Genomic DNA, 27,088 nt, shown 5'->3' on the forward strand with positions numbered 1-27,088 from the left:
TTTAATCATTAAGTGGATCAGAGAACTTCCATATATAGTTTTTAAAAACTGGTGATTAAAGAAATCTAAAACTCTATTGACTCTCTGCAATGCTCTTTATCTTTCTAAAGACTGTGACCTGTTAGAAGATATGTATGTAAAGAGGGAGTTATAAAAGTTTCTATATTCAGGGTATTCTGTAATCACAATAATCCAGAGATTTCATGCTTAATATACTTCATTCCCAAAGAAAGGTCTGATTAAGTTTTGAAAGTTATCCAAAACATTAGTTGGTATTTTGCAAGGCAAATATCCAAGTGGTTTATTCAGGCTATCACTCTACTAATTATATGCTTTAATATAACATATTCCTATGTAGATTTAGTCTTCTGCCTCTGGGGAAATGAATGCTCTTAGTCCAATGAGATGTCTGCAAGAATAGACATTATCGTTACTAATCTGCATCAAGTCTTCTTGGAAGTACCAGATATAAATATTTAATAAATGGAATTTGATTATTATCTTATTTTAAACATGCTTGTATAGATTTCTTTGTTTAAATGACAGTGTATAAAAGTGCCAATAAGAAATACATTCAGGCCGAGTGTGGCAGCTCACGCCTGTCATCCCCACACTTTGGGAGGCCAGGGTTTATTGCATGGGCCCAAGAGTTAGAGATCAGCCTGCACAACATGGCAAGATCCCATCTCTACAAATAATAAAGAAAACTAGCCAGGTGTGGTGGCATGCTTCCGTAGTCCCAGCTGGAAGGTTGAGGTGGGAGGATCACCTGATCCTGGGAGATCAAGGCGGCAGTGAGTCATGATCATGCCACTGCTCTCCAGCCTGAGCAACAGGGTGAGACCTTCTCTCAAAGAATACATATATATATTCTGAAATAAATGCTACAATCAGGAGATACTGTCACAATTTTATATAACTGCCATACTCTTCAGAAAGTAAAATTTTGGGAGAATTATTATTTTTAAATTTATTATATAAAATGGAGAAGACAGATGATAACAATAGTGTTATTCTATTTTCAGAGAAATGCATCCTGAATATATAAGGTGTTGACTACTGTAGAGAGAATAAGTGATATTTCACTGAAATATGCTCATGGGCGAATTTATAGTGTAAAAGGATTTGAGACTGAAATGAAATGAATACCATTTGTTAAAGAATGAGATGTTTTGTAGTGACTCCACATCATTCAGCTCATTGTGTGAACTTGCATCAAGGGTTTCCTTCATTGCATACTAATGGGTTGCATTAAACCTCATGATACTTTCATACCAGTTGTGAGAACTGTAACAAAATAACTCTTAGGATAAGCATTTCAATAATTCTACCATTTGAGATTCAGGTAGTCTGAATATTCTTGTCCAAATGTGAATATATGCATAAAAATGTGAGCCATAAGACAGGTTCAAATTTATACCTTAACAGAACTAAAAATTGCCATCCTGCTTATTGAATGGGCTGTCAAGCTCAAAACTTTATTAGGCAAGAGTTACTTACTACAGTTTTCTTCATCTGAATTATCACTGCAGTCATTTTGGCTATCACACCGCCAGTGATCGGGAATACAGTTGTTGTTTTTACACTGGAATTCATGAGGTCCACAAGTCTTTTTATCTGTAATGGAAAGAACCAGAGTTTGCATTGTAGATTTCCATGAAGACTTCCCTCACAGTGTCCTCACTGCCATGCCAAATCCATGGCATATAATGTTTCCTTAATTCAGTTACTAAGAAGCATCCTTAGGAAAAATCGAGGGCAAGTGCTGAGGAAAATATATATTTTTTGTCTTGTTTTATGTTGTTACTGTTCATGCTTTCACCGCGAGCTAATCGGTAAGAAACCGATTGGACCATCCAAGCAAAGTCAACACAAATCAGTTTTTAAAAAATCAAAATTGGCCGGGCATGGTGGCTCACGCCTGTAATCCCAGCACTTCGGGAGGTTGTCCTTTCCTTTAGGACACTTCCTCTCTTATCCACCCTGTATTTCTTCTATGAAGCAACAAAATATATGGTTATTAATCATATTCTGTGGTTGTCATCTTGTCTTTCTCCCTAAGGAGCTCTTATTCGTAATTGATCTGTGATTAGTTGTTCTTTCTAAATCCTGTCCACTGCCCACTCATAAACTCATAGGTTATAATAAAGCTTCACATGTGTACAGAGTTTGAACATTAATTATGTGCCATCTCACATGAACCTTTAAACAATTGCACTGAGTACCAGGAAAGTATTAACTAGCCTTTCACTTTACAGATGGTGAAATAAAAACTTTTGGAAATTTAGGAACTTAATAAATTTTCACTATTATTAAATGGCACAGCCAATATAAAAGAAGTGTGCTTCTACTCCTGATCTAGCGCTTTTTACAACAAATGTAACTTACATCTATATCAGCCAGAATCAGAATGCATGTAATAAGAATTTATTTAAAATTTAAATCATATGTATTTAAAGAGTAATATTGAACTATGCATAGCTAAAACAGTGCTCCATTAAACCTTAATGTGCATACATATAAGTCATTTGGGAATTTTGCTATAATGGAAATTGGGATTCAGTAGGTCTGGGTTTCTGATGAGCTGGCTGGCAATAATATTGCCTTTTGTCTATGAAGCACACTGAATAGCAAGGTTCTAAAGTATCAAAATTATGAATTAAGTAACACTAAAATGATAAAATTATAAGCCTTAATACAATACACAATTTAGAACACATTTCCCTTTCATGTACTTAGATCAACTCCTTATCAGCCGTACTAGAGATGGATAGTGAAGTTCTTCCAGTCTCAGACTAGTAAAACAAATTAGCTAAAGGAGTGGGTAAGTTATTGGTGGTGGTTTTGTGCTTTACTTCGAAATGCAACTTACAGAATTCAGACTTAAATAACATTAAGAAAGCAAAAGTGACTTAGGTATACTTATGAAAATTAAATACTGAGCATCTATTGAGGATCCAGCCTCTTTGCTAAGCATTTTCATACACAGAATCACACCCAATCCTCATAATATTTTAAAGTATTGTTATATTTATTTAAACATATGAGGAAAATAACTCTCAAAACATTTAAATAATTTCTCCAATCTTACAAATATGTTAAATGGAAAAGTAGGAATTTATATCCAGCTCCAGCTTCAGCAACATTTTATTAGAGAAATTCTTTTTTTTTTTTTTTTTGAGACGGAGTCTCGCTCTGTCGCCCAGGCTGGACTGCAGTGGCGCAATCTCGGCTCACTGCAAGCTCCGCCTCCCGGGTTCACGCCATTCTCCTGCCTCAGCCTCCCGAGTAGCGGGGACTACAGGCGCCCGCCACCACGCCCGGCTAATTTTTTGTATTTTTAGTAGAGACGGGGTTTCACCGTGTTAGCCAGGATGGTCTCGATCTCCTGACCTCGTGATCCGCCCGCCTCGGCCTCCCAAAGTGCTGGGATTACAGGCGTGAGCCACCGCGCCCGGCCAGAGAAATTCTTATGATTGATAGATTTCAAATGCATTTTTCTATTTTTTTTTTTAAAGTATTGCCTGAATTTCCCTTCCTCCTTTTCTTCCTGCCTGCTAATAATTATTCAGAATGTCAGGTGCAATGTTTTCTGCTTTATATTATGTCCACTTTGTGTTATATTTAACTTTAGGTTTAAAATTTGGCCTAAATTTTGCAGAATTTCTAATGTTACATTCTACACACCTCAGTCAATCAGGAAATATGTTAGATTGAATGGCCACTGAAAATATGAGGTTTTGTACTGAACAATTTGGATGTCTATTTTATTTGCCAGTTATAATAAACTCTAAAAATACTGTTCCAAGTGTAAACATTAGTCTTATTTACTCCTTGCATGTGTTGCTTGTACTTTTTTTTTTTTTTCCTGGAGATGGAGTCTTGCTCTATCCCGCAGGCTGGAGTGCAGTGGCATGATCTTGGCTCACTGCAACCTCCGCTTCCTGAGTTCAAGTGATTCTCCTGCCTCAGCCTCCCGAGTAGCTGGGATTACAGGCGTGCGCCACCACACCCGGCTAATTTTTGTATTTTTAGTAGAGACAGGGTTTCGCCATGTAGGCCAGGCTGGTCGTGAACTCCTGACCTCAGGTGATCTGCCAGTCTCGGCCTCCCAACGTGTTGGGATTACAGGCGTGAGCCACCATGCCTGGCCTGCTTGTACTATTTTTAAATAATGTCTTAAAATGTTAGGATATAAGAAAATAAGAAAGATCAGACTGGACCAGAAAAATAGCCCATGTAATCCAGTTTTATAGCACTGACTCTCAGCACAACAATTCTCCTTGACTGCCAAAGGTTAATATTTGGTAATGACAATCAATTTAATAGGTTTTTTATTTCTTTTCCTAAATCCATTTTGTATTTTTTCTATATTTAAACATTTGCATCATAGTTTGTGTTTAAAAATACCTGCACCTATTTCTTAACAAAAACAAGTTAGAGTTCATTGCTAAAATTTCCTTTTGGGGCATGAAGAAAGAGTAATGCAGGAAACATTAGTTGCCTTATGTAAGGTTATACAAATTTTATGTTTCCAAGTTATTTAACTTTTTTGATCCATGAAATTACTTGTAACAATTACAAACTACATAGCATTGTTCTGCACTTCAAACCTCCCTTGAGGTGCACACACGCACACAAAGAGACACATTTTAGAGGGGGAACTGTATGAGTAAGGCCTAAAACATCAGTTCTGAAATTGGTTACACATTAAAATCACTTGGGGAACTTTAAAATATCTCTTTGCCCAAACCATATCCCATATCAAATCAATAAAATCAGACTCTCTGGGGTGGGATCCAACCATCAGTATTCACTGAAGCTAGTCTATGATTCCAATGAGAAACCAAAATTAAAAATCACTGGCTCAAAAAACTGATATAAAACAGAACATATATATTTCCATGTTATATTACCTCCAGAGTAATTAATATAAAATGCTCACAATATGTAATGTTTTACATTAATTTATACTGTTAAATAGCATTCAAATATCTCATTAATCCCTTTTTCAAGTATTATAAGTATGGAGAAAACAAATATAGTATTTAGAAACTTGCTTTCATTTTAAGCATATTATCACATAATATATGTGGTACTGGTAATAAATTTGATCCTCCCAGAAAGGTAAGATGAGAGACCTTTAAATAGGAAAATTATATGTAGTATATAATGTAATATTATTGGTGTTTGTATATGGATGGGATATTTCTGAAAAGGGATTCAAAAATCTAGCACTAGGGATGCCTCTGGGAGCAAGACGTGGAGAAGTGAAATAAAAAACAACAGTGGGAATGGAATTTAAGTTTCTCTTTAGACCCAAAGGAATCTACTAACTACTGCAAGTAATAAGTAAATTTAAGAAGGTAATAAAATATAGATCAATATATAAATTTAATTGTATTTTTATATGTTAGCAATAAACAAAAATGAAACAAACTAACAATGGTATCAATGAAAAAAATGCCTATGAATAAATCTAGCAAAATTTATATATGATTTTTATACTGAAGACTATAAAACATTGCTGAGAAAAATTGAATAATGCCTAAGAAATGCAGATACATATCATGTTTATGGATTAGAAAACTGAAAATGTTGTTTAAAATGTTCATTTTTTCCAAAGTTTTATATATATATAGTTATATATATATATAGTTTTATATATATATATTCATATAATTGGTTTAATCACTGTCAAATTACAGCAAGATTTTCTTGAAGAAACAGATAAGATTGTTGTAAAATTACATGGAAAAGGCTGGACGTGGTGGTGGTTCACACCAGTAATCCCAGCATTTTAGGAGGTTGAGGCTGGCAGATCATGAGGTAAGGAGTTCAAGACCAGCCTGCCCAACTGATTGAAACCCCGTCTCTACTAAAAAATATGAAAATTAGCCGGGTGTGGTGGCATCTGCCTGCAGTCCCAGCTACTTGGGAAGCTGAGGCAGGAGAATCACTTGAGCCCGGGAGGCAGAGGTTGCAGTGAGCTGTGCCGTGCTGTCGCACTCCAGCCTAGGTGACAAGAGTGAGACTCTATGTAAAAAACAAACAAACAGAAAAAAAAATGGAAATGCAAAGGTTGTAGAATAATCAAACATTTCTTGAAAAAGAAAAATTGAGCTGGAGAATTTACAGTACTTGGTTGTAAGACTTACTATAAAGCTACAGTAATCAACAGAATGTGCTATTGGACAAAATGAATGAAAAAATAATAATGTACATATGGTCAACTGAGTTTCAGTAAAGGCCTCTAGTCAATTTGATGAAGAAAGGCAAGTCTTTTAAAACAAATATTGCTAAAACAAGTGGTCATCTCTATAAAAAACATAAATCTCCATCCCATGACATACATAAAAAAGCAATCTGAAAGTATAAACATAATGTAAAATTTCTAGAATATAGGAAAATACTCTTATAATGTTGGAAAAGACAAGGGTTACTTGGACAGGCATTGAAAAAAAGCATTCACAGTAAAATAAACAAATGATAAATTAGACTTCAACACAATTAAAATGTTTTGGTCTTTAAAAGACACCATTAACCAACTGAATAGATGAGGGACATATCGTTAAAGAGATTTATCACATATATATCTTAGAAAGGAATTATCCAGAATATATAAAAATTCTTACACATCCTACTCATTTGTTGGCAAAACACTTGAATAGAAACTTCACACACACACACACACACACACACACACATTTGAGTAGCAAATAAAGGTTCTCGAAATCATTAGTCATCAAGCTAATGCAAATGAAAACTACAATGAGATAACACTACATATCTACTGGAATTACTCAAATCAAAAAGGGCATATCTAATTTTTATGAGAATATGGAAGACCTAGACTCTCTTGCTGGTTTTCATAAAGGTAAATATATCTACCATGTGACTCAGCAATTTTTCTTGTAGGTATTCACCCAATAAAAATAAAAGTAAATATTTATAAAACTAATTTGTATGAGACATGTTATTGCTATAACCTTTCTGATTATGGTAAACAAACTTATCATAACTATTAACTACTAAAATCATTCAAATTGGAATATATTCATAACATTGAATATTACCCAAGAATAAAAAAACTAAATTCTTAACATACAATAAGTCAAAAATATTTTTGACAGCGTTAAACAATATTTGACAGCATTATGCAAATGAAAAAGTCACAAGCAAAATAATGGCTACCATATCTATGTATATAAAATCCAAACACAAACAGAACCAATCCATGGTGATATAAGAATTAGTGGATGTGAAGAGGAGTGTTGGGAGAATTGATTGAAAGGAGCATCAGGGAAGTATCTGGGTAGAAGAAAAGTTTCTGTATCTTGTTTTGGGTGTCTGTTACACGTTGTATACTGTAGAAGAAACTCAGCAAACTGAATAAGATCTGTGTACTTCATTTTGTTTTAATTAAAATTACCTTGCTATTAGAATTGCAAGGAGTTTTAAAAAACCCAATTACACCATGATAAAATATTGTTCATTTAGTCCCTGAATACTTAGGTATTATCAGAATGGGAAGGTGGTATGAATTACAGAGAATTGCCTGTAAAACAAAACAAAACAAAAACAAAAACAAACTTCCTTAGAGCCTCAGAATTTAAGCTCCAGAATTTAAATGCTTTATACTAATTAACTATAAGTAATAGCAAAAAAAAGTACATACAAAGTACATATATTTTTTTCCTAGAGATTTATTTGACATTTGAGGCTACCATGTTTTTATTCTATTTCATAATTAAAATGAAACAGAATTATTCTATTATTTATGCTCATCAATCATGCAAGTTTTAAAGTATTCTCAAGATTTTGCATGTATCCCAAAGTAATGGGAAACACACCATGGCTGGAGTGAGACTGTCTGGATTCAAGTTGCTACTTCCTTGTTTCAGCATGTAGCATTGGGCAAATGATTGAACTGCTCTGAGATTCAGTCTCTTAAATGGTAATAAAAGAGGGATATTTACACATGTGAAAGGAAAATAAATCTCAGGACCCTAAAATCACTAAGACAAGGGAAAAGTCAAGCTGAGAATTACATCAGGCAAACCTGTCTTCCTCTTTCATTTCATTCTTAAATAACACAGCTACAATTTTTTTTTTTTACACTGCATACCTCCCTCACAATTTGCTCACAAGGAAATTCCTTGTGAACCTCAAGATATTTACCCTAAAACAGTTCTGTTGCATTTCAACCTGGCAATCTAAACGCTGCGTTTATCTTCACAGGTGCAGGGGACAGAAGATCATCCCTCTGTTCACCTGAGACAAATGCATATCTGATTGCTTTCTCTGCCCTATTGTTTATGTAAAAATGCAGATTCAATGACCTAGACTAAATTGTGTGATCAGTGCAAGGATTCAAAAGAATGCAATCTTTTTTTTTTTTTTTCTGGAGACGGGATCTTGCTCTGTCACCCAGGCTGGAGTGCAGTGACATGATCTCAGCCCACTGCAACCTCTACCTCCTGAATTCAAGCAATTCTCTTGCCTCAGCCTCCCAAGTAGCTGGGACTACAGGCATGTGCTACCACACCCGGCTAATTTTTGTACTTTTAGTAGAGACCAGTGCTTTCCTATATAGCCTAACTATAATACATGTGATTCAGAATATAGGATACAAATTGTCTAAAGATGCATCTTCTTCAAGAGTGCCAAAGGTTTGAATCTGTGAATTTAAGGATGTTTTCATGCTTTCGTGTTTTCTGTACCACTTTTTATTTCCTCCTGAAAACATTCTAAATAAACATACACCACAAAGTTTTTCCACTAATATCTAACAATTAAAATGTTGTATGTAGGCCTTTCATATATAACTTTTTTTTTTTTTTCAGAGACAGTATTTTGCTCTGTCACCCAGGCTGGAATGCAGTGGTGCAATCATAGCTCACTGCAACCTCGACCTCCTGGACTCAAGTGATCCTCCCACCTCAGCTTCCCAAGTAGCCTGGACTACGCACACACCACCAAGCCTGGCTAATTTATTTTATTTTTTGTAGAGATGGAGTCTAAGTTTCCCATTCTACATTTTTTTTTTTTTTTTTTTTTTTTTTAGCTTTGTGGCAGAGGTCAAGATAAATACATTACATTATTGGGGGAAACACTGTCAGTTCTTCAATGAATATGTGAAATAAAGCCTGTTGTGTATATATGTAATTTTTTGTTTATTAAATATGTCACAAAATAATGAATCAGTAGCTACCTAAACAAATTGAAATTATATACTGTTTCACTATTGATGTTTTAGTTGTTTAGAAAATGAAATACCACTTGTAAGTCAGCCATGTGTTTTATTCAGCTGACCAGAAAAATTGTTTTGTTCCTTTTAAGTTTGCTATTAGTTTGAAAATATAATGCATAAAACCATTTTAGAGTAAAATTAGGAAGAGGACTTTAATTTGGGGATTAAGAGATATTGGAAATACAAAGTTTTGTCCTTCTTGCTACTGTTCTTTTGTAGTTACCATTTTCTATCTTCTATTTCAGGAAACATGATAATTACAAATAGTTGGGTAACAGGTAGTAATGTTGGTTACCAATAAATAAATAAATAAATAAATAAATAAATATAGTAATGGAAATAATGAGGTGAAAAGAACTATGGGAACAATGAAGTTAAGCTTCAATCATGGCAGCTCCTTGTTCCTTTGATTTCCAGATTATAACATTATGGAGTCAGAAGTATGGAGTTAGAACTGGCAAACTTTCTTTTGTAGAAGACCTCATCTTCTCTTGGGAGGCAGGTTAACCATCTCTTAACTATCAAAGCATGACCTTTTATAGAGAAGTCATTATTTTCTCTTTTTAAATCAACCTTATACAATTCTGTTCTCTCATTTTAAACACTCCTCAACATCTCTTTTTACATTATAAGGAAACAAATAACTATACATGCTGTTTTGCAAATGTACTAAATCTCCTTGACTGATTACAAGTTCACCCAAAGTGGTAACAGATGTGAGGAGAACATATTCTCTGTCTCCTTTTCTGTAGCCCGTAGGGTTTACTGGCACATATGTTTTTTTTTTGTTTGTTTGTTTTTTGGTGCATACGCACTTAGTAAATATATAACATTCTTATTGTTTTAATCAGCTTTCATTTTTGTTTTGTTTTTTGAAACTACTGTTCTCATACCTGGTGAAGCCGTTAATTCTGGATTCCTACTTCCACTACCACAAGGGAGGACGGCCTGACCTAGGGTGGCGTACTGTCTACTGCCCTAGAGCACAGTTGGTCCATTGTAATTTACTGCTGAAATGTGATCAATCATTATGCTTTTACATTAGAGAGGCACTGAGGAGGCAGTACAGGGATTGTATGGTGGCCAGGTGATGTCCTCAGGAACTGACACTTCTATCTTTCTGCTCCACCACCCGTGACTGCTAGAGCTCAAGACATAACTTTGAAGGCCAGAGGAAAAGGGACAGAAGGGCAAAGGAAGAAGCCCTTCCATGTTGAGAAAACTACCCTTGAACCATTTTCTTGGAAGTCCCACATAACATTCTGCTTCTATCTCAGTGGTCAAAACTTAGTCACATGACAACACAAGAGAAGCTGGAAAATGTGATAACTTCTAGATAGCAATATGTCAAGCTAAGAGGTAAAGTTCTGTGTCTAAGGAGAAAGCAAAAGTAAAATGGTATAGAAACAGGCAATTAGAAGTTTCTGTCGATAACCCAGGAAGGTCAATGAAAGTTGTTTGAGGTCATGCCTATAGATTTTGAAAGAGATTATTTTTCTCCCATTGAGATTCTAAGTATCATAACCTCATATTTCTAGGGGCCATTTTAAGAACTGGTGTCTCAGAAGACACCAACAGAGTAGACATACTTATAAATGGAGAAAAAAATGAGATTGGTATCTAATGACTATACGTGAATACTTGGATACAAATTCTGCCCCACATCTACTCTATCCACTCCTTGTAATCAAGACTGAAATTCCATTTTACCACTAGTTTGCGTTGGATTTCTGTAATTTGCAGACAAATCCTGACTAATGGGAACACTTTGCAATTTTTATTGCTTAAAATATTACAGACTCTTAATAGTAATGTTGTTATCTGTATGTGCTACTTACATAATTCCCAGGCTATCTCATTGGTTTATAATTACCTGAGTAATGCAGTCATTTACTGCCAGAAGAGTCAGAATCAGTTTTATTTTAAAAAGGGATTCACAAACCCATGCTTCCACAGGAGCTGGTACAGCCACCTTTGTTTTAGCATAGTGTCTACATGACATATACTATTATAGCATTTAGTGATATTGATTATCTGGAAAGCTGCAGGTTAACCTACTTTGTAAAGTGTTTGGTGAATCTGAAAATTAATTTCATGTTACTTCTCATCCATCAGGGTAATATTCCTCAATGAGCACTTACAGGGACAACCTGTTCTAGGGAAAGTGGACAGGTTATGTGGACGCACCAGCAGTTAAGAATAACAGTGCCAGCTGCAGCTTATCCCAGTGAGAGCCAACCACTTCTGTTTTGTTTCTGAATTGTTATTTTTCAAAACTTTTATGTTATTCTTCCAGATAGAGAAAGGCTTATAAAGCAAAACAAATTGCCAATGACATACTTTCTTTATAAAGAGGTGAATCTATAATAAGCTAGCTCTGTAGAGGCTCCAATAATGACATTTTAAAAATTGCATGTCAATGCAATGTAATATTCAGTGGAAATTTTTTGAATTCACATTATGCAGTTTTAGCAAGTGTCATATTACATTCTGTAATGCCATCTATCGCACTTGACAAGAATTTGTGATTTTTTTTTCTCATTTAGAAATTTGTGTTGTAACTTTATGGTTATGAAGTGAGTGGGGAGGAAGGGGAAAGTAGTTACACTCTCATCTTTTGCCAATATACTCTAGGTCATCTTCAAAACCCCTGCTATTCCATTCATCATTCTCTTTTCATCAGCCTGCAGTATTGACAAATTGTACAGTAATGTTGTACAAACAAATTTGCATTTGTGAACCACAAGTACAGAGGCATAACATAAATCTCGATAACATAGAGGGATAGAGAGGTCTTCAGAGTCATCCTTGAGCTCCTGTTACAGATAGCAATTCCACTTAAGCTCCTTCAACCAGCTGAGAGACAAACAAAATAAGCCTCTTTTATTTTTCCTACTATTTATTCTATGTTTTATTTTAAAAGCAAAGTAAATACATTAAAAGTTGAATCTACTAAAATATCTTAAAATAGATATTTGATTATATTTGTCTAGCTTGTCTGATCCTGATCAGAACCACCATACAATTGCTCAATTCACTTTATATTTTTGGATGGAGAGATTCAGACTTTGATTTGGAGTGAGGCGATGAAGCAAGGTAGAAACAGCCCAAAAGTTAAAGGCGGAACTTGGTTCGAATCCTAGTTCTGGCTCCAATTAACATATAACAGAGGGTGATTATTTATCTTCTTTGTGCCTCAGTTTACTAAAAACTGAAGGGAAATACATACAGCATTAAGTTAATATCTGGTAAAACAAATAGTAACTAGTAAGAGTTAAGTAATAGTAAACACTATGTAATAGCTAGTTAATAAATAGTATCTGAAAAATTAAAAGATGTGAATTGTACTGTCACCTTTATCATCAAGTTGTGTTAATTTTGGAGGAAGAACACAGGTATTTATTTCATTTTATTATTTTTTACTTCAATAGGTTTGGGGGAACAGGTGGTGTTTGGTTACATGAGTTAAGTGATTTAGCGGTGATTTCTGAGATTTTGGTTGTCAGCACTGATTTAGGTCCCTTACATTCACCACCTCATTGTTTTAAGTGAATAGATATTACTATAACTTTGTAAAGCATCCCATTCATTTTACAAGCAAATAACAAGTATTGGTGACTTGCTCAAGGTCACAGAGTATTAGAATCATAGAAGACACTGAAATGCTGTGGGGTACCAGATTCCCCATCTGAGATATATGGAAGATTAGAAGACCTCTAGAGTGTTTTAAACAAAAATATGCTTGATTTTATTATCTGCTTTTATTTTTAATTATCAAGTCTATAAAATTACTTTTTTAACATTTTTTCTAATCTTTATTTTTAAGTTCTGGGGTACACGTGCAGGATGTGCAGGTCTGTTGCACAGGTACACGTGTGCCATTGTGATTTGCTGCACCTATCAACCCATCACCTAGGTATTAAGCCCAGCATGCATTAGCTATTTTTCCTAATGTTCCAATGCTCTCCCCTCCCCTCTCCCCAACCCCCAACAGGCTCCAGTGTGTGTTGTTCCCTTCCCTGTGTCCATGTGTTCATTTTACTTTGAATTAGACTTGTATTCCTTGGAAAGTGGCACTTATTTCCATTACATAAGTAACATATACTTTTTGGGAAATTTAACACGATGTAATATAGAAAAGTAGAAACAAATTGCCCATAGTCATACAACACAGGGGCAAGCTCCATGGCGTGTTTCTGACTATAAATAAAATTTTATATATTGCACATTTCACTAAAAATTATATACAAATATTTTTCTAGGTTATTAAAAATCCTGACAAGTGTCATTTCTATGGCTGTATAATATTTCTCTTGTAGATATACCTTAAACAATTATCTACAGCTTGTCATTTATAGGCTTGTGTTTTGTTTTTTCCAATTCAAATAAGAAAGATAATTAATATTTGAAATAAAATACTTTTTATCAACAGTTAAAGATGTGGATACCTGCTTCAAAAGATCGTTCTTTAGGGACATTCACCACATTTTTGTATTTGATAATATTTATATATTTATCTTGTTCTGTATACATTCTAATGATGCTTGCATAGGTGTTAAAATTCTTAGGTGCAATCTAATGTATTTGTTATTTACTTAGCAAAGATAAATATTCTTTCTGATTGACATCCTTGAAACTTTTCTCATGTAAGATGAAGCTTTAAACTTATCATTCATGTTTATTTGGAGTTTGTAATCATATCAATCAATAATTATGAATAGGAAGTACCATATTCTTTTAATAATGTGGAATAACTTATTTTGCCAACTTTATAACCACAGTTAGCAAATCTTTTTTTTGAGATTATAAAACCAAGGTGGAAAGTGAAGATAGAGGGGAATATAGAGAAAATTTTATCTAAATTATTATTTATCCACATACATATATTAGATAAACATTACTAAATAAAAACCCAAGGAAAGGGGAGATACTCATAAAATCAAGGAAAAAGGACACAGACACACATACATATCCAGTATGAATGTATATACTTGTTTTATATGCATCCAAAGCATACTGCTAGTGATCTCTGGAACCACTCATACAACACCTGGACACAAACACACACAAACACATACACTGTGGAGAGGGCACTGTCAGATTCTCACAAAAATCAGATTTTCTGTTTTTTCTCTTTCTTTCTCTTTTGTTGTTGTTGTTGTTTTTGTTTTGAGAAAGGGTGTCTTTCTGTTACCCGGGCTGGAGTGCAACGGCATGACTATCACTCATTGCAGTCTCCAACTCCTAGACTCAGGCAATCTTCCTGTCTCAGTCTCCTGAATAGCAGGGACCATTGGCACACATCACTATGCCAAGCCAAGAATCAGAATTCTTATGTAATTATATTTGTCTTTGAACACGATAACTGTATCTCTAATTGAATTCCAGGAAGAACAAATTCTGAAACTGAAGAAAAATTTTCCCATATTATTATTTGTTTCCCTATAGGTTCATCTCCTTGGAACAATGTGTCTAAATGTATAACTTGTAATGAATGGAATATTTTTGTTTCAGTATTGCAGGGAGTGTGGGAAGGCATTAGGGTCAGAATTACATTTTTTTAAAAAATCTGTTTTTCTTTAAAACTCCTCCAAATCATTTTTCCATCCAACATTCATTGGAAAGTGCATAATAAATTCAGTTGAGAATAATAAAATAAAAACTGTGCTAATGAGTCCCATTGAATAAACCATTCAAATACTTATCTTTTTCTTTAACATTTCTATTTGATCTTTTAGAATTGATCTAAAACTTAGTGCCTTATTACTTAAAAAGAGAAGACCAAGATACATACATACACACACACACACACATACACACACACACACAACACACACACACACCACTTATTCAATGTGCCCTTAGATTTTCAGGATATTTGATATTTTTAAATTTTCTCATTAAAATACATTTACTTTTTGTGTATAGATTCCTGGAGAATTGCATTAAAATATACTTTTAACTTTCAAGTACTGCTAGTATCATCTGGCATCATTTTTTCTCTTATATCTTTTTTACACTGAATCATTTCAAATGTTACTCAAAATGTGTAAAGCATTTAATTATTTCTTTTGTTTTCCTATATAGATAAGGATGTTATAAAGTACAGTTTTATTTTCTTATATTTTCCTCCCTATGCCCCAAATATATTAGAGAGGCCACAGTTTATACAGCCTACAATGCTTAGAAAAAAATATTGCTTATTGTCTGGAGTACAGGCTTTATGAAGAAAAGTACATTTTAGAAACACCATTGTCTGCTGGCTAATATCTCTTTTTGGTAACCTACTTAAAGTATCTATTGTCAAATCATTTTTTATTTTCATTTGTAGAATCATTTCAACAGAGCAGATTACATAAGGTCAGGATAAGATCTAAGTACCCCAATGGCAGGCTGTAAAGACTTTATGGAAAAGCTAACAAAAGGAAGAGGAAACCATTGTGATAGATGATAATGATCAATAGTTACAAGTCCTAAACTATGATCTAGTTATTTGGATACATTGTACATTGTAAGGTAGTTTCTTGGCCCTAACACACTTAGACAGTCTTTGGTATTCCCTTTTGTCAATTTTGTTTTTCCTTGAAAATAAATTTAATGCATTTTAAAATCCGATTTCAGTTGAATACAAAGCTTTGGTTGGTAATTTGTGGTTAGAGCAGAAGAACAACAACATCTTGAGATGCTGAGAATCCCTTAGATGTAGAGATGGCCTTAGGTTCTTGAACACTCAAGTGATGAAGACTTTTTCTGGTGTATGGATCTGAAATATATGATGTCAGTGCCCCATCTACACTCCTTGATATTCACCATTTCTGTCCACACTAAGCAAATGGCTTTTAACAACAAGCACATGCAACTCTGCCTGAGCCCAATCTGGAAGTCCCCATCAGGCCATTAATCACTCCAAACCCTCTTCCAGAGCAGCCCTAAACCAACGACTGACAGTAGCTGATGAATACGTATTCCAGCCCTGTCTCTTGTTTGGGGTAATCCTGAGGATTCTACACTATCTCCCAGAGTTTCCTGGTAGGATGAATCTCGTTCCTGTAGCAACATACCTGATAATGTACCCTCTATTGGGTTTCTTCCTTTCCCTGGTTTACTTCCCCACTCCCCTACTAGTGGTTTCTGGAATTATCTCCAAAGTATACTTCTGTATTCATATCTTTGTGGGTTTAGGTTCTAATTTTGGAAACTCCCAACTTGAGACAAGATTTATGCAATCATTTATTCAACAATCATGCATTGAAGGTGGCAGACTGGAAGCAGTGCTAGCATGTCTCTTCCACTTGGAAGGAGAGAATAATGTGTAGAGATTCACAGTGAGAACTTTTTATCCAAAAAGCAACACAGGAACTTAATAGGAAAACCAAAAGAAACCATAGACCCTTTGAAAGAAGTGTCAGGCAGAAGCCTACATTGTGAGGCAGGTAAAAAAACTCTTAAGTACCCAGAGTGTGAGATGGAAGAGACTGCCTCCAGGATACACATTCCCAATGGGGAACCTGAAATTCCATGTCACAGGGGAAGGCCTTAAACCTCCCAGAGCTGGAACTGATTTAGAGAGTGGTAAAAAAGATAAAAGTAAAAGCAGCAGTGGGAAGTGCCTTGGCGGTATTTCCAGTCTCAGTGTAAACTAAGGGAAGCCATTCCTTATTAGATCTCACAGGGAACTTCAAGAAAATCTGTTAACTATCTCAAGCAGTGGCCACGGGTTGAAAGAAGCTCCGAACTGAATTTGGTAATGTAACCTTGGGTGGGGATGAACTCTCTTGTCCAGAACTTGGGGGGCTAGTGGGAAGTACACTGCAGGCATGAGTGCAGGAGCTGGGTGCCTGGCCTTGTGAGGCAGATGGGGAGTGACATGGTCTGAAAGCCTCTGTTGCTGTCTCTGCAGGGAAAGCTTATGGCCTGGGGCAAGTTTGGGTTCTCAGTGCAGGATACCTGAGACTTAGTCCAGTACTATTAGCAGAGCACTGTGGGAGTGAGATCTGCCTTGCCAACTGCATGGAATCTGGGTGAGGCTTCCTGCTGCCTGCTATTCCCCATTCCTTGCATGAACTCTTCTGTGTAGCCAAGTCAGTTGTGCTCTCCACTGGAACATTATTACCTCAGTGGCTTGAGAACTGCCCCCAACCCCCAAAAGGGCTGCAGCTTGCCCCACAAATGGAGAGTCAGAGTGCTGTTCCACCTGAGATAGGCCCTGCCTGGCTATGCATCTCCACCTGCCCTGGTAGCTTAACACAAAGGACATAAACTTTTGGGAGCTCTATGGTCCTGCCCATCACCTGAGAAATGAGAATACTTCCCCTGGGCAACATAGAGCAAGCTCAAATCCCACTGCTACTACTGCATCAGGTGCTCTTTTGCAAGCACCACCTCCTGGCTGGAAGCCAACTGACATAGTCCCTCATAGTGTCTCTAGGTAGAATAACACTGTGCCCAGGAAAGATAAAACCAGTGTGCAATCTCAGCTATCACCATTGCCTGCAACACCCTGGCTAACCAGGAGGTCCTGAGTCTGTCCATGTAACAAGTTCACTACTATTATAATCAGAATTTGAGAAAGCCAGCACACTATCTGTAACTAAGGAAGCTCACAGAGTCTACGTCAATCCCCTGCCACCCCTATCACAGCTGGTGCTGGTACCCACTGCTGAGCGACCTGAGGACAGGTCACATCACTGGATCCCCTGCAGACATTCCCCAGCACCAACAAGGAGTGTGGGAGTCCCACTGGATAGCTAAACCCAGAAAAGCAATAGCAATCACTGTAGCCTGGCTCTCAGAAACTCCTACTCCCAGGGTAGGTGGGGAGAACCACATCAAGGGAACACCCCGTGGGACAAATGAACCCAGATGGCAGGCCTTGGGTTCCATATCTTTCTGCTGTTGGAATTTTCTTGCAGCAGAGACAAAATTGCAGTGCTGGGATCATCAGGGAAAATCTGCAGCTTTACCCCAAGAGTCAGGAAGCCTTGAGGCTCATGAAGAGTCTTGGAGAAGGGATCTCTTTTCTTCCCTTGTCCACCACTGCAGACATGGCTGGGGCTTCTTCCATGGGAGCTTTGCATGGTTGCACCTGTAGACTGCCTTCACAGTGACTGCATCCCCACAGGAGGAGCACCCCACAGATTCAGGCTTGCATGAGAGGCAGACTCACAATTCCTCTCTACTTGGAATATCAACATTCCTACAGAGAAAAAGAGGTGCCTGTCTGATCTGAGTAGCTGGAACACTGGGACACGAGTGAGTCTGGGAGGTGGATAGCTTTCCTGTTGGCCTGGCAGGGGAGCTTAGGTGGTCCCCACCCTTCCACCTGATAAGACCTCAGTGTGTCTAATTGAGAGCTACCCCAGCCACCCTCATAAAGGCTGGGACCTCTGACAACATTGGGTATTGCATTTATCTATCTGCTTTACCTACAACTAGTTTCTACCCAGGGATACCTCCTCTACTGTTCTGAAGCTGGAATCATCAACTTAGTAAATAAAATACTGAGGAAAAATTAAGTAAATGAGAAAGTGCATACCACAGGAGAAAGAGATAAACTTCAAGAGACCTCTGCCATTCCAACTCCTTAGGAGAGGGTGTACTTGCCCACACATCAAGTACGTTGCTACTACAACCAGCATCTGAGGAAACCATCATACAAAGACTATATTCAAGGAACTCATACAGTCTTCACCCCTAAAAGCATCAGGAACCAAATTAGGCTATAATAAACTATAAACCTTAAAGTCATATACTTACGGGGGGAAAAGAAAGAAAAAAAATGGTCAAATCAAAAATAAATTTAAAAACCATTAGAAGAAATAGTTTACCCAAATGAGAAGAAACCAGAAAAGTAATTCTGATAACATGATAAAACAAGGTTCTCTAACACACGATCACACTAGTTCCCCAGCAATGGATCCAGAAAAAGATGAAATCATTGAAATACCAGATAAAGAATTCAGAAGGTTGTTTATTAAACTACCCAAGGAAATGCCAGAGAAAGGTGAAAAATTACATATTTTTAAAAATAGGATATGAATAAAAAATTTTCGAGAGAGATAGATGCCATGAATAAAAACCAACCAGAACTTCTGGAAATGAAAGACACACTTAGGGAAATACAAAATAAAGTGACAAGTATCCCCAATAGACTAGAACTAGTAGAAGAAGGAACTTCAGAGCTTGAAGGCAAGGCTTTCAAATTAATCAAGTCAGACAAAGATAAAGAAAAAAGAATCAAAAGAAATGAACAAAGTCTCCAAGAATTATGGGGTTGTGTAAAATGACAAAAACCTATACATAATTGATGTTTCTGAGAGAAAAGAGAAGGCTAAAATTTGGAAAATTTATTTGAGGGAATAATTGAGGAAAATTTCCCTGGCCTTGCTAGAGATTTAGATATTCAAGTACAAGGAGCTCAAAGAACTCCTGGGAAATTTATTGCAAAAAAGATCGTCACCAAGACACATAGTCATCAGGCTATCTAAAGTTAATATGAAGAAAACAATTTGAAGAGCTGTGAGATAAAAGCATCAGGTAACATACAGGAAAACCAGACTAACAGCAGACTTCTCAGCAGAATGCTTACAAACTAGAAGAGATTTGGGACCTATCTTTAGCCTCTTTAAACAGAATAACTGTCAGCCAAGAATTTTGTACCCAGCAAAATAAAGTTTCATATAGAAAGGAAAAATAAAATCATTTTTAAACAAACAAATGCTTAGGGAATTTGCCACTACCAAGTCAGCACTACAAGAAATGCTAAAAAGAACTCTAAATCTTGAAACAAAAGCTGGATCTGTACCAAAATAGAACTTCTTTTTTTTTTTTTTTTTTTGAGACAGAGTCTCGCTCTGTCTCCCAGGCTGAAGTGCAGTGGCGCTATCTCGGCTCACTGCAAGCTTTGCCTCCTGGGTTCACGCCATTCTCCTGCCTCAACCTCCCGAGTAGCTGAGACTTCAGGTGCCCGCCACCATGCCCAGCTATTTTTTGTATTTTTAGTAGAGATGGGGTTTCACCATGTTAGCCAGGATGGTCTCGATCTCCTGACCTCATGATCCGCCCACTTCAGCCTCCCAACGTGCTGGGATTGCAGGCGTGAGCCACCGTGCCTGGCCAGTAGAACTTCTTAAAAGCATAATTCACAGGGTTTATAAAACAATAAGACAATAAAAAAGTATCTAGGTAATGACTGACATGATGAATAGATCAATACCTCATATATCAATATTAATGTTGAATGTAAATGGCCTAAATGCCCTACTTAAAAGATATAGAATGGAAGAATAGATTTTAAAAAATCACTAAACAAGTATCTGTTGTCTTCAAAAGACTCACCTAACACACAAGGATTCATATAAACTCAAGATAAGGGGTAAAAAACAATATTCCACACAAATGGAAACCAAAAGGGAGCAGGAGTAGTTATTCTTGTATCAGATAAAACAGACTTAAAAAAATACTAAAAATGAGAAAGTCAGCAAAGAAACAATGGACTTAAACTATCTCTAGAACACATTGACTTAACAGATTTTTACAAGACATTCTACCCAACAACTGGAGAATATACATTCTTCTCATCAGCATACGAAACATTCTCCAAGATAGATGATATGATAGGCCACAAAACGAGTCTCAATGAATTTAAGAAAATCGAAATTATATAAAGTGTCTTATCAGACCACAGTAGAGTAAAACTAGAAATCAATTCCAAAAGGAACCCTCAAAACTATACAAATAAATTAAATAATCTGCTCCTGAATGATATCTAGGTTAACAATGAAATCAAGATGCAAATGAAAAAATTCTTTGAGATGAATGATAATAGTGACACAACTTATCAAAACCTCTAGGATATGGCAAAAGCAGTGCAAGGAGGAAAGTTCATAGCATTAAATGTGTACATCGGAAAGTCTGAAAGAGCACAAATTGACAACCTAATGTCACACCTCAAGGAACTACAGAAACAGGCACTAACTAAACCCAAAGCCAGCAGAAGAAAAGAAATAACAAAAATCGGAGCAGAATTTAAGGAAATTGAAACAAAAATACAAAACATAAATGAAACAAAAAGCTGGTTCTTTGAAAAGATAAACAAAATTGAGAAATCATTAGGGAGATTAACCAAGAAAAGAAAAGATCCAAATAAGCTCAATTAAAAATGAAAGTGGAGACATTACAACCAACATGAATAAATCATTTGAGACTATTATGAATACATTTATGCATAGAAACTAGAAAATCTAGAGGAAATGCATAAATTCCTGTAAACATACAATCCTCCTAGATTAAATCAGGAAGAAATAGAAACCCTGAACAGACCAATAACAAGCTGTGAGATTAAGTCAGTAATAAAATTGCCAACAGCAAAAAGCCCAGAACCAGATGGATTCACAGCTGAATTCTACCAGATATTCAAAGAAGAATTTGTACCAATCCTATGAAACTATACCAAAATATTGAGAAAGATAGAATCCTTCCTAAATCATTCTATGAAGCCAGTATCACCCTAATACCAAAACCGGGAAAGGACATAACAATAAAACTACAGACCAAAATTTCTGGTGAACATAGAAGCAAAAATCCCCAACAAAATACCAGATAACCAAATCCAATAGCACATCAAAAAGATAATACATCATGAGCAAGTGTGTTACATCTCAGGGATGCAGCAATGATTTAACATATGCAAGTCCGTTAATGTGATACTTCACATAAACAAAATTAAAAACAAAACCATATAATCATCTTAATTGATACAGAAATAAGCATTCAATAAAATCTAACATTGGTTTATGATAAAAACACTCAATAAACTAGTCATAGAAGGAACTTATGTCAAAATAACCACAGCCATATATGTCAAACCCACAGCCACCATCAAGTTGAATGGGGAAAAGTTGAAAGCATGACCCCCTGAGAACTGGAACAAGATAAGGATGTTCACTTTCACCACTTCTATTTGATATACTACTGAAAGTCCCAAGCCAGAGCAACCAGGGAAGAAAAAGAAATAAAGGACATCTAAATTAGAAAAGAGGAAGTCATACCAGTGCTCTTCACCAATGATATGATCAAATACCTAGAAAACCCTAAAGACCCCTCCAAAAGGCTCCTAGGTCTAATAAACACATTCAGTAAAGCTTCAAGTTACAAAGTCAATGTACAGAAGTCACCAGCACTGCTATACAACAACAGTGACCCAGCTGAGAATCAAATCAAGAACCCAACCCCTTTAACAACAGCTGTAAAAAATTAAATAAAATACCTATGAATATACTTAATAAAGGAGGTGAAAAATCTCTACAAGGAAAACTATAAAACATTGTTGGAAGAAATCACTAATGACACAAAAATATGTAAACCCAGCCCATGTTCATGGATGGAAAGAATGAATGTTGTGAAAATGAACATACTCTCCAAAGCAATCTATAGATTTAATGCAATTCCTATCAAAATGCCATTATCATTTTTCACAAAACTAGAAAAAACAATCTTAAAAATCATATGGAACCAAAACAGAGCCTGAATAGCCAAAGCAATACTACGTAAAAAGAACAAATCTGGAGGCATTACAGTACCAGACTTCAAATTATATTGCAAGGCTATGATTACCAAAACAGCATTGTGCTGGTATAAAATCGGCATGTAGGCCAGTAGAATAGAACAAAGAATCCGAAAATAAAGCTGAATATTTATAGCCAACTGATCTTTGAGAGAGTATACAGAAACATAAACTGGGAAAAGTACATCCCATTCAATACATGGTGCTGGGAAAACTGGCAAGCCACACATAGAAGAATGAAACTGGAACCCCTGTCTCACGTTATACAAAAATCAATTCAAGAGGGATCAAAGACCTAAATCTAAAACATAAAACCATAAAAATTATAGAAGACAACATGGAAAAAACTATTCTGGACATTGGCCTAGGCAAAGAATTTATGACTAAGACCCCAAAAGCAAATGTGACAAAGACAAATATAATAAATGGGATCTAATTAAACTAAAAAGCTTCTGCACAGCAAAATAAATAATTGGTAAACAGAAAACCATAGAATAAGAGACAATATTTGCAAACTCTGCATCCGACAAAGGAATAGTATCCAGAATGTACGAGGAACTCAAGCAAATCAGCAAGAAAAGGACAAATAATCCCATTAAAAAGTGGGCAAATGACATGGATAGACATTTCTCAAAATAAGATACACAAACAGCCAACAAACATATAAAAATGCTCAACATTACTGATCATCAGGGAAATGTAAATTAAAACCACATTGAGATACCACCTCACTCCTATAAGAATGACCATAATTAAAAAGTCAAAAATAGTACATGTTGCTGTGGATGTGGTGAAAAGAGAACACTTTTGTACTGCTGGTGGGAATGTAAATTAGTACAACCTCTTTGGAAAACGGTATGGAAATTCCTTAAAGAACTAAAAACAGATCTGCCATTCGAGCCAGCAGTCCTACTACTGGGTACCTATCCAAAAGAAAAGAAGTCATTATATGAAAAAGACACATGCACATGCATGTTTATGGCAGCACACTTCACCACTGCAAAAATATGGAACCAATCTATGTGTCCATCAATCAATGAGTGGATGAAAAAAATATGGCATATACATACCATGGAATACTACTCAGCCATAAAAAGGAATAAAATAATATATTTTGCAGCAACTTGGATGGAGCTGGAGGCCATTATTCTAAGTGAAGTAACTCAGTAATGGAAAATCAAATACAATATGTTCTCCCTTATAAGTGGAAGCTAAGCTATGAGGACACAAAGACATGCAGAATGATATAATGGACTTTAAGGATTTACAGGCGATGTGGGAGTGGGGTGAGGGATAAAAGGCTACATATAGGGTACAGTGTATATTGCTTGGGTGATGAGTGCACTAAAATCTTAGAATTCACCACTATAAAATTCATCCATTTAATCAAAAAACCACTAGTATCCAAAAAGCTATTGAAATAAAAACTAATTTAAAAAAATTAAAATGGCATGCATTAGTGCCAATGCTGATCATGTACTAGGCGATGTTGTGAGCTCTGGGTTTTATAACAATGAATGAAACAGACAAATTTCTGACTTTATTGAGCTTATATGTTAATAGCTAAGTGGGGATTCAGGAGACAACGAATAATTTTTTAAGTAATTTGTTGGAGGGTAAGAAGTGCTAAAGAGAGAAATGAAGTACTACAGAGAGAAAAGGATAGGGAATCCTATTATAAGGATTAAGATACTCAGAACACTATTTTAGAAGAGTGACCTCTTGAAGACTGAGGGATTGAGTTACACTACTATCGGAGGGAAAGGACACTCCAACAAATAATTCAAATAATGCAAAAACATGGTTGCCTTTGCCATAAAACCCTAAACCCTAAAGCTGCAACATGTCTACATCAGAGAAAAAAATGATATCTTTCTACTGAGTGTAATTTATACTCTGAGATAAATATGCTTATTTTGAGAAATAAGCAGGCATGGGAATGTTTAAGGAACAGTGGTGAGACCAGGGTAGCTGAGTAGAGTATGAACATATATTTAGCGAGAGTGGTGGGAAAGGTCAGAAAGATAGTCCTATGATAGAGGGGTAATCACACTAAGCAAGGCTCTGTTTATTCAGAACTTCTCTTGCTAGTTCTCTTCCTCTGAAAGGAGCGTTTATATTTGAACTTTTGTTTTTTACTATGAATTTCACATGCTTATTTAGGTCTTTGTCAAATTAAAAATGGAGATTTGAAGGATTGCTAAAGGATTACAACATAGAGAAATCCAAATCTTGGAACTGCCATGATGAATTCATTGGCCTGTATATTCTGGGTAATTACCTTGTTCTCAGTTTTGGTGTAAACTGATAACTTTATAGGCATAACTTATAGATGTAAAACTTTATAGGTATAAACCTATAAAGCCAGTGATGTGATATCTACTGATAAAGGCAGTGAAAAAGCAAATTTATCTTTGAAAAAATATTGAAAAAGTATGTAAAATAAAATGCATCTAATGACAAGATATATTGACTGGAAGTAAATAATTTTTTTGACTAGATTTATTGATGAAAAGTAATAAGTTCATCCACCATTTTAACCAGAGTTGTGTTTTATTGTATTGGCATATTTTACTTCATTGTAGTTGATACAGAGAAATTTAGTCATCTAAAGAGATTCATAATTAAATATTGTTATAAGAAGTCTTTTAGAATTGGTATTAATATTTTCAGATCCTAGCTAATTTTTTTTAGTTTAAATAAACAATAATAACAGCTAATATATATTGATTGTTTTCTCTATGCCAGATTCATGTAATCTTCTCAGCAATTCAATATGGAAAGTATATTGAACAACTGAGAACACTGAAGCTCAAGGTACCATAAATTACTTGTCCCAAAGCCCACAGCTCTTAAACTTAGGGACCAAGACTTGAATTCATGCCATCTGGTTCTAATATCTACATCATAAACCATTCTGACACTGGAACATAAATAATTATCCCAAACAAAGCTTTGCACTTGCTTTCTTCTTTTATCATTTTACACTAAGACCTCAGTTTTATAGACTCTAAGAGATGACTAAAATTGTATACATGTCAAGAGTTGTGCCAGAGGTAATTCAAAAACATGGTTGCCTTCGCCATAAAACCCTAAAACTGCAACATATCTGCATCAGAGAAAAAAATGGTATCTCTCTACTGAGTGTAATTTACACTCTGAGATAAATATGGACATCATTGCAAATCCCTCATGACAAGATTTGTTATTCCTGAACTATATATTTTTTCATTATCTGACATATTTTAACCTTTGAAAAAATATTATAGAATGTTAGTCTCCTTCTCCTTCTCTCTTTTTTTAATCAATCAGCACAGAACATGTCCCTTACTTGACTTACAGTTCAACTAGGTGTTACATATCAATAAATGATCACATTAGCCTTTATCTTATCATTTCCTCATTGGCTGCATAGTCAGCAAAGTATTGATTTTTTTTTAAGATTCTGCTTACAGTACATGATTGTTCCCTTGGCTTTACTCCCAAATGTCTTTAAAAACCTTAATAGTGCATTTCTCTGTTAGATGTCTTTATTCACCTTTTAATAAGCCTGCTTGCCTCCTATAATAATGCTACATCTGCTGTAGAATCATATTTATCAGAGAGACAGCACGCTATGAAAGAAGTCCAAAAAAACACTATGCTTGAGCTGAATTTAATATGAGAATTCAAATAAAGGTGCCAATATAATTCTCATTTTAATACAACCATTAAACACATGCAGAAAGCAAAGTATCTCAATGGATAATATAAATCATCATTAAATCTGCATTAATTTAGCCAACTCAAATATTCCTTCAAGGTATAAATGCATTACTACAAACAGCAAAGAAACAGAATTATCCCTCATATCATATCCTATTAGGTTTTAGAAAGAAAAGAATTGGTATTCTAAAACGTATATCCCATGACATGTCTTCATTGTCATCAGATTAATGTCCACAGTGAAAGCTGCTTGCAAGCATTGTCACAGGCCTGGGTTGAACCCTATGACAGCTAGCAAAGGGGGAGGTGAAAGGAAATTACTGAATGGGTGCCGGGGTTACCTCACTAGAGCCATATATCCCAAGTCACTAATACATGTGCCACCTTCAGAAATTTGCCATTTTCCAGTGCCACCTGTATGGGTATTTATTTCTTCTTTTTCAATGCTAATTAATAGACTGGTTAATTCAGCATTAGGGAGCCAAGTATTGTTTCACCAGAGATTTAGGCAATCTGTCTCTCTTGTACCTTGATAAAAACTATTTTGATATAATTAAGAAAACAAC

The 27,088-nt window shown here is 35.6% G+C and overlaps 1 protein-coding gene across 1 annotated transcript in view; it reads right to left on the bottom strand.

Moving 5' to 3' along the window:
- The window catches only part of LRP1B (LDL receptor related protein 1B), a 1,946,873-nt gene that overhangs the window by 155,999 nt on the left and 1,763,786 nt on the right, over nt 1–27,088 (bottom strand). The window contains exon 70 of the mRNA XM_063790432.1: nt 1,501–1,617. Coding sequence (XP_063646502.1) covers nt 1,501–1,617 — 117 coding nt within the window. The remainder of the gene's footprint in view (nt 1–1,500; nt 1,618–27,088) is intronic.

The sequence above is a fragment of the Pan troglodytes genome, chromosome 13 (genome assembly GCF_028858775.2).
Source record: "Pan troglodytes isolate AG18354 chromosome 13, NHGRI_mPanTro3-v2.0_pri, whole genome shotgun sequence".
Taxonomy (NCBI): Eukaryota; Metazoa; Chordata; class Mammalia; order Primates; family Hominidae; genus Pan; species Pan troglodytes.